Source organism: Ascaphus truei, chromosome 8 (genome assembly GCF_040206685.1).
Source record: "Ascaphus truei isolate aAscTru1 chromosome 8, aAscTru1.hap1, whole genome shotgun sequence".
NCBI lineage: Eukaryota > Metazoa > Chordata > Amphibia > Anura > Ascaphidae > Ascaphus > Ascaphus truei.
Window position 1 is genome coordinate 68,366,284 of NC_134490.1, and position 9,986 is coordinate 68,376,269.

A 9,986-nucleotide genomic window follows, 5' to 3' on the forward strand; every position below is an offset into this window, starting at 1 on the left:
ATGACTCATAGCTAACATGGTGCAATTGATCCCTACTGGGACATATGACGACAAGGACAATTGAAGGGCAGCAGGACGTTGTTATAAACACCTACCTCATAGGGGCTATATTTTACAAGTCTAGTTTCAGCAGAAGATTGGTACATTGAGAATATGAACAAACATTCTGCTTAATAGCAGTAACAGCATTAATAGTAGTAATAACCATAACAGTGATAATAGCAGTAACAGCATTAATAGCCGTAATAACGGTAATAGCAAATAATAGCAGTAATAACTATAACAGCAGTATGTTGCTAGTTGAAGTGTACTTATATATGCACAGAATGCATTTAAGAGCATATTTGCCAAGCAGTGCCATTCCAGAAGACATATGAATGGGCTGCAAAGTGTTCTCCGGGGCCAAAAGGTGTCTTTTGACAGCACCACTTGGTTAATATGGACCCTAATTTGTGGCCTAAATGAAGAGGCTACTTGCTTTCAAATACATGATACATTGTAGAATACAAAATCAAACAAGAGGGTCCAGATTTACGGCATGTTTTTAAACCTTAGCACAGGGACCCAGTCTTCGACTGAGCCTCTGATTGAGCCACCTCTGCTAAAGCTGGGATATCCTGACAACCTAACCTGTTTGGGGTGGCTTGAGGACTGGATTTGAGCTCCCTTGCCTTAGCACACCTTACTAAGGCCTACTTAAAAAAAGCCATCTTTCCCTGGGATGGTGGAGAGTCCGGCTCAATTCAGAACTGATGATGCCCACTGCATATAATATGTTTAGTAAATCTGGACCAAAGTGTTGTTTGTTCCGCAAGTAAAAAGATTTTGTGTGTACTACCCTTTCGTCCTGTCCCTTCTTTTTTCATTCCATTTTTGTTCATTCCTCCTAAATACATGAAAGATGGTTTTATATTCAGAATAAACTACGAGGCACAGCAGGTGTGGGATTCCTATGTAAATTCAACCTTAACAGGTTATCTGGACACTTAGGATGTGAGGTGATGTGATAAAGTTGAAAAGGCACAATAACAATGACAAACTTACATGTATCTGTAAAATAATGACTCTGAATATGTTGTCTGTAATGCAATGTATTTGTAGCTGTATTGGTCCTCGGGGGAAAGTACATCATTTGTGGGCTATGCTGCCTTTTAGGGGATTAAGATGAAATGACCAAGCACCTCTATCACACAGATGCAACCAAGGAATTATTTTTAGGAATGCAATACTGTATTCTACACATTTTCAAACGCAGATTTATTAAATCTTCATTGTGTTATCAGGTCGGGGTTAGGGCTTTGTAGAGGGTAGAATACAAAAGCAGGCGATTAATAATATTTGGATTAGCTGCATAAATTTGAGTCATGGATATCACTAAAACCATGAGATGATCTTCTATTCCAATACTTCCCATTCTTTATGTTCCTATTGATAGTGTATGGAGAAGTCATTGTTATATACAACAATCAATATTATATTTTCTTTGTTATGCAACTAAGACAAATAATGCATGCGTAAAAGTTCCCAAGTAGGTCAAGAAAGCATTAATGATAGTCTTGATTTTACCAATGTATCTGATATGGACTATTCCGTATAATATTATTGAGCTCAGAACCTTTCTTCCGACTCCAGCATTCTCTCCTAGAACAATTGTCAAAACTATTGCACCGCCTACAAAACTATTAAACCATGCATGGTTTAGTATAATGAGAGGTTTTTGACTAACAATAAATAAGTCAATTTAGGGAAATTAAACCATAAATGTGTATATATATATATATATATATATATATATATATATATATATATACACACATATATACACATACACACACACAAGCTGTTTCTGCTTTTCATTTTGCATATTTTTGGAAAAATCTTGACAAAATAATATTTTTGCCAATCTGTGTGAGGACACAAAGAGTTAACTTTTACAACAGGGGAAAAGTTGCAGCTCTTTTCTTTCCTCAGATAGGTGTTGGCCTTTAAAGCTGCATACCAAGCAATATCCTACATGTTTTTGTTCTTTTCTTAATACATCAGTTCTGAACTATGAAAAAATACTTGTAGCATTTAAAAAAAAAAAAAAAGAAAAGAAACTGACATTTTTCATGTATTATAATGTAATAAGCATTTTTTGTTTCTATAGCAACCATATACAAAGTCACATCCCCTTCTTCTGAAACAGGCTCTGGCACACCCCTTTTTGAGCTCTGCTCTCTCTCTAGCAGTGCACAAATTGTATCTAGTGACTGCCTGGTCACATGATCTTCCCCACAGAACTTTGCATCTTTGGTCCTCTTCTGCTGCAGCAATTTAGTGAACCCCCGAGCCGAATCTTCACCGATCGATCACAGGAGAGCAGACCGATTGGCAACTTAGCCAATTACTTATTGCGTGGATTGTATTGATGCACATAGAAAAGGGAAATTTAAAAAAAAACGCAACTTGGACTGCTGCTTTAATTACTGTATAATAAATGCAGCGCTCCAGTACAATATGCAGCGTTTCTGCTTAGGTTATAGGGAATACATCTGAACAGACATTAAACATGCTAACAATTTTTTTTTTACATTGGTAAACAAATGTTCAAATGATAGGCAGGGTGCTGCTTGGTGTTTTTACATTATACTGCAACCCAACAGGTTTTGCCAAGTAAGACTGTACCTTGAAACAACGTTTCTATAGCAGCACGTTGGATGGGAGGCCCATTGACTTGAGTGGGTTTACCACGGGGCAGTGCAACTTCTACGGGTTTGTGGAGAAGCCCCTTACATTTAGTTGAAATAAAAATCAGCAGATCACACAGATTGTTTTTATGGCCAGGGTTCAGAATATGGATGTACGGATATTCTCATTCAAAAAGAGTCCAATCTTTTTATTTCCAATCCCAAATGGAAATAAAAGGTCAATCCATTGAAGCAAACCACTCGTCCATTATCCTATATATGATATACAGTGTCATAAATGACCAGCATATTCCATCTAATATGACATTGTATCAGTGTGCCATCTCTGTGTTTACATTTTCTAGGCTGGCTGTGAATTGGTTTCTGTCGATGGTGAAGCCTTGCAGAATGTCACACACCAACGTGCAGTTGATGTGATTCGTCAGTCCTACAGTAATAAGCTTAAGGAGCCAATGGAATTTGTTGTTAAAATACCAAAGAAAAGACAACCGTGAGGAACAATAAAACTACATGTCTGGTAACATTTTGTCATGTCATTTGCACAAGATCAATGCTAATGAAAGCTTCGATTGTTCACTGATGGCGATAGTCAAGCACTTTTGCCCCATTCTACATGCCGGTGCTATTATTTTGGGATTACGGTAAACCCCATTGAATCTTCCATACCATAAAGCTCATGGTTAGGAAGGGATTTTTTAAAAAATATCTATTCCAAGGACTTCTACATTCAATTGAATATAGGAAGAGAACTTTATTTTTTTTTCATTTTGTAATTTATGTTTAAAAAAAGCAAAAAACTTGCAGATGCTTTTCCAAATATTTTATAAACTTTTATAGAATAAACTTTTTATTGCACTGAAGTTGTAAAAAAAAAAAAAAAAATAGATTTTCTATAACGGATGCTCTGTGCTTGAACTTATATACAGTGGGTGTCTATTTTACTTCCGAGTGTCTTTGCTAAACAAGTATTTTCTTTACAAAGTTCTACTGTAACCCAAAATGGAAATCTTACTTTGACATCAGTGGATATCCATTTCCTCTCAATCTGTTTTCTGCTGCTTTGTTTTGAAGAACCACTTAAAAAAATATTATACCCACCATTCAGTTTCCAGTTTCCAGTTCTTGGCTAATGCAGAAACCCACTATTTACACATGTTGTGAGCTATTGCGCGTATCAAAATGTCACAGCTGCAGAATTGGTGCAAAAATCATCATCCGTATTCTCAAAGTAAAATGTACAACTGAAAGCAATGCATCCACTACATATTATTACTGGAGTCATATGTAATAGACAAGAGATTTCGATGCACTTTGATAAACCACATCTTAAATATATTCTAACTTTAATGAAATCGCAAATATCAATAAGGTATCAAATATTGGAAAACTTTTTCACCCAGGCATGAAAAATACGATATATGTTGAAAGTGAGAGAGTACTGCAGATTTAAAGATTAAACCATCGAAATGATACGTTTCTAAGAACCCATTTGTCTGGAATCATGACCCATGGAAAACAGTTCACGTCACGGGAGAGATGGTGGTTGAGTTTGCCGGAAATCGTACTCAGTAACAATACTCTTTATAATACAGCATGCTAATTTTACAAGGGGATCCTTAATACACAATGAGGTAATATTTCATTATACAGATCCAGCGGCCGTTATCCGATCATTTCACGGGTTGTATTCCTTTGCACACACCGTGTTGGTTCGAGATTTCTTGACATTTTCCCGCGTTAAGACGCGAGTTTACAAGTGTTTTGATAGAGTGCAGAAAATTGCATTTTAACATTGTCTGCGATACCGTTGAGAAACACAAGTGGGCGATTGCGAATTGTCTTAAAAAATCTAATTGCAATTCAACCTGTCTTTTATTCCCATACAGTAATTGTAATTTGAAGATTAAAAATATGAGTTCATACTGTATACAGTACAGTACATGGGAAAGAAGTTCTTTCTGAGGCTCCGTAGCTTTTAGCCATACAAAAATTCTCGAACTGTAGAAGATTTAAAATATGAACACACACACCACAAAGTATTTTTAACAAAGTAAATGTTTTATTTGTACGGGATAGTAAAGTTAAAACGAATAATAAAAAAATACAACTTTGCTCTCCTTCCGAATGTAAAATATATAATCCGCAGATGCGTTTGTTAAATTGGAACTTTGTTGAAACGCATGTGTGTCATCACATTTCTGCACATGCGTGTATGTCAAAAGTGTCAATTGTATCTGTTGTACAGTAGTACTGCTCTTTGTGTATCTACAGTACTTTACTGTATATAGTAAAAACACAGTTTATGTGCTACAGTATACTGTAGTTGTATACTGTACAGTATCTCAATGAGACATTTTTATATATTTAAATGCATTTAGAAATTTACATTACTGTATGTACTGGATTTTAAAGATTTTTAGTGTACTGTACGTCAAAGATTAACAGTATTTAGATATACTATATCTAAACTACTGTACATCAGTACTTAATTTTTTTATAGTACTATTTAAGCACTAAAAGCAATTTAATTTCAAGATTAATATACTGTGTACGGTACTGTACGTCTGATATTTATATATATTTAAATGCCTTTACAACTTTATGTACAGAACGGTGTAGTACTGTACCTGTACTACTGTGTGTGTAAACAGTAAAACATGAACACACCAAAAAATTATATGTAAAGAATGAAACATTTTATTTTTCTGGATAACAAAGGAAAAATGCATAATGCTAAAATACAACGTCGCCTCTTCTTCCAAATGTACAATCTTGTCTTTTTCTTCTTCTCAATGGATGGTGCTTCTTGGACATCTTGGTCTGTAAAGAAAGAGACAATATTATATATTTACAATCGCACCGTACATTTTTCAATCCAGATTTTTGGGGTGTTTGAGGAGAAAGGGCATGACATGGGGAGGCGGGGGGAGGGAGGGGGTGTTATGGCACATTGTCTTTGCCCAGCTCCAGACATGAAAAACAGAAAATAAGCATTTAACAATGAAATAATTTTTAAAAATCAACAGTTTTTTTTTTTTTAGATTAAAAACATTGGCAGCGCATTTTTATTTGTAAATACATTTATAACTAGTAGTCATCATTAATTTAAATGCCTGGGGGGAGAGTGTGGGACCTCTAACTGCCGCGCCCCCTCCCCCCCCCCCCAAAAAAATCTAAGCGCCCCCCAGGGGCATTAAAGTTAATACTGTATAGTACATTATATTTACCTTCATTATAAACTTTGCCAAATGGGTGGAGATGAGCCAATGTCAGAGGTGTATTGTGCGTACAAGCTGGGGTCACTCATGTAGTCTGCATTATCTTTATCTTCATTATATACGTTGCCAACTTGTTGGAGATTAATTACCCAATGTCAGGGGTGTACAGCATTGTGCTTAACAGCCGGGATCACGCATGTAATCAGCATTATAGTTGACAGGTGCCTGCTGAAGCCGGTAATCAGGCGGGACAGGTAGCAAAGATTGCTGCTCACCAGGTTTTCTGTCCTGTCAGCCCGTTATTGCAATAGTATTGGGAAGCCGGTTTGGGTACCTGTGCCCTGCAGGGCCGGGAAGTATGTACAGGTACTGTACGAATCTTAAATGGATGAAACCCGACCTTTCTTCTTTTGCAGTCGCCATGAGCAAACCTACCGGCAAAAGCTGGGACCACAGACCAATATCCTCTTGTACAGGTATCTCCCAGAGAAGGGGCTGTGAGAAAAAAGCAATCATTAGTTAATATTTGCCTTATCAAATGCTTCCAGCCACGTTGGTTCGGTGAAAATTTGAAGAATTCATATTTTTCAATTATATAGTCAAATCTCTGCTAAAGTCACCTTCTTATCTGTTCCAGCATTAATTACAAAAAATATGAGAAATGCGTAACTACATTGTGGTTTGATATAAGGACTTGACATGACATGTCCATTAAGCAATTGCAGGGATAGCAATGTAGATGCTAATGCCAATTATAGACTATGGAGACGTAGTATATGGCTCGGCACCACAAACCCACCTTAGCAAACTTGACACCCTCTACAATTCAATTTGTCGCTCAAAGAACTAGATTGGTCATCACTCGTGTCTAGGCGCAAAGTTCACCTTTCCTGTCTTGCCTTCAAATACTTTCTGGGCAAGCTACCCATCTATCTGAACGAGCTCCTCACCCCTACCACATGCAGCACTTATCTGAGATCAGACTCCAAAAGACTGTTCATGGTCCCAAGGCTCAACAAAGTATCCGGCTGCTCCTCCTCTTACCGTGCAACCCAAAACTGGAACAACCTACCGGAGACTCTCACATCCACCACCAGTTTAAGTTCTTTCAAAACTAAGGCTGTCTCACATTTTAATCTGGTCTGTAACTGTTACATAAGCCTATAATATACATCTTCTCTAACTGTGCATGCAATGTATTGTATATAAAGTATACCCTGTTCATTTATGTAACTGTATTTGTAACCATGTACTATTTGTCATATTAACTATGTCCAGGACATACTTGAGAATGAGAGGTAACTCTCAATGTATTACTTCCTAGTAAAACATTTTATAAATAAATGTAGAATAACGGGACAAGCATTGTGTATACTGTGGAGATTTTAAATTATGAAACGCCTACATTTGATAACGTCTTCAGCGAGCAAGGTCAATTTACAATGGATGACTGTTGTGGCCACTCTTTATCTAGTTTTTAAACACCTGCAAATTGACTACACACAACTCACTGGTTGCCCTGTGCAAAGGGATTCACTTTTGCCATGTGGCGGAAACACGCAGAACTGCACCAATAAATCACAATCACATTAATCACGGAAAATCAACAATGGTAAACATGTGTGGGATTGACAGCCTTCACGGAAGATTAACGAGTGAATGCCGCATTGTATACAGCAGACTTTACGAAAATGGCACCGAGAAATTATCGAATAATGGTCGCTACATCTGTATATGGTTTTATCATTATTATTACTGTTGTGAGATAACTGTACCCTTTTTGCCCACAAGTGATGTTTTTGGCAGTATCCGACAATCTACCTTAGTTTGCAAACTACTCACAGCCTAATAAAGAAGTGATACATTTCCCGGTCATTTATTAACCATGATGCCTGTTTAACATGGATATATTGTTATTAATAATGTTGAAATCACATTGTAAATTATTCTCTAAAATTAAATGTATATTTTTTTATTGTTGCATTGGTGATTTTTTTTTTACATTTTGTAATAAAAGCTTTTGAACATAACTTTACGTTTATTTATTCTCTAAAGACACAATAAATAAAACTCCTATTGAAGTCAATGAAAGTTTCTGTGCAAAGGTGCCCCTGACAGCACTATCACAGTTTAAGGATAACTGTTCTAGGCCCAGATCCATAGAGGTCTGTTAACTCAGGGCCCATAACAGACTGTTATCAAAATCCATAATGGACTTTATGTTTCCAGTGGTTAACGCCAAACCACAAAGCAAAATATACCCTATAAAAAGACCTATTTTAGGGTATGAATGTTAGTAACGCCAAGTTTAACTTTGAACTAACTCATCAGGGGTGCAAAAACTTTTCAGTCTGTGCCCCCCGCCTGCTCGCACCCCCCCCCCCTCCTTACCTTGTCTCCGGCATCAAATAACGTCACGTTACCATGTTGACGCGTCGCCGAAGACAAGGTAAGGGAAGTTGCCTCCCACAGAGTTGCGATCCCCCGACATTTAATTTAAATGCCTTGGGGAAGAGCGCAGGGCCTCTGTAACCGCCGCGCCCTCCCTAGAAAATCTTGCTCCCACCCCCCGCCAGTTTGTGCACCCGACCTAACTAACGCGTAGTTAAATCCCTGTGGTAACTATAACGGAGCTCTGTGGATATGGATTCTTAGTGGGGCACCTCTTTTGCATATTATTAGCACTAACATCCGTTATAATATACGCAAGGGCTCGTCGTTATGGCTGAAAACAGCACTTAATGCATTATTGGGCTTTGAAGATGCCCGTTAGCACGTTAACTTACATTAGGGCATCGTTAAGTCAGTAAAGGAGCTCTGTGAATCTGGGTCTTAGTGTCAATTTCAATTCCCATGACAGTTTGGCGCTTAATCTAAGTCTGCCCTAGAACGCATCATTTTCGGCAAACGCACTGTCCCAGCCCAGCAGCGCGTCTGGAAAGGTTATGTATGACGCTTATGGTTTTTTTGTGAAGTTTCCAAGAAGAATGAATTCTGAGTTTTAGAAATGTATGGACTCTTATTGGTTTAACTTCCCTTCCAACACCAAGCTTTGTGGACGATTGAAAACTATAGGACACACTTTTAATATCTCCTGTCCGTTTTTCCCCCCAGAGGAATAAGAGGAGAAGCAAACAAAATTCTGAAGACTTGGCAAATGTTAAAATAAAAGCCTGCCCACACACACACTGATTTATGGATTTATGTTGACAGGATTTCTATTTTGTCACCAAAAGCTGAAATCGAAAAATAAGAGAACGAACATTTAGCAATGTTAATCAATTGCAGATTACCAGTAGCGGATTTTAAAAAATGGCGACCGTGGGCCCTTACCTGGTGTTTCCCTCCTCTTCCCATGGCAATGTGATGTCACGTGCTGGCCAATCGCGCATGCGCGGGGCGGCATGCGCAAGGAGGGAAGCCGGCATTCCGCCTCCAAATTCTGCCGCCTATCGGGCATAATGGGAAATCTAACACTGCAGATTACAGTGCATCTATGAGCGTCAAGGTGTAAAATGGTATTGGTAATTGCAAGTGTTACTATAGTATTGTACAACTGGCAACATTATTGAATCCTTGAAAAACTCAAACTCTTTTCTAAATTAAAATTTTGACTGACCTCAGATCCCCTCAAAAGATCCCCTTATGCTATAATCGGAGTTTCTCGCCGGGGTACACAAATACTGTATGTATGATGTTTGGAAAGATAAGAATATTCCAGATATTGGGAAATATGCTCTCTAAGGGGAGATTGTTGAAATTCTACGTTTGCCAGAAATATTCCCAAGCCCACGCTCAATTACTTAAGTATCTTCAAATACGACACTTTATTCATTACATCTCAATCAGCTCTGAATTCAAGAATTCTACGACCTTTGAGGGGTTATGTACAAATAGGAGTTACCAGAAAGGACTAATATCAATTCTATACCAGAAATTGGTTCCTCTAGGTCAGAAGTGATATACTCCTCAAGGCCCCGCCCCGAAATTTGACGCGTTGCCATGGCGATGTCTCACGTCACGACACTGCGGCCTCATTTGACGCCACGTTGAAGACCCGGCAGAGAGCTCGTAAGGG

At 38.0% G+C, this 9,986-nt stretch overlaps 1 protein-coding gene across 1 annotated transcript in view; it reads left to right on the plus strand.

Moving 5' to 3' along the window:
• Positions 1-5,855, plus strand: part of PDZD7 (PDZ domain containing 7) — a 58,582-nt gene extending 52,727 nt beyond the window's left edge. The window contains exon 16 of the mRNA XM_075612456.1: positions 3,035-5,855. Within this exon, the coding sequence (XP_075468571.1) occupies positions 3,035-3,184 (150 nt within the window). The 3' untranslated portion in view covers positions 3,185-5,855. The remainder of the gene's footprint in view (positions 1-3,034) is intronic.
• Positions 5,856-9,986: the final 4,131 nt, after the last annotated feature.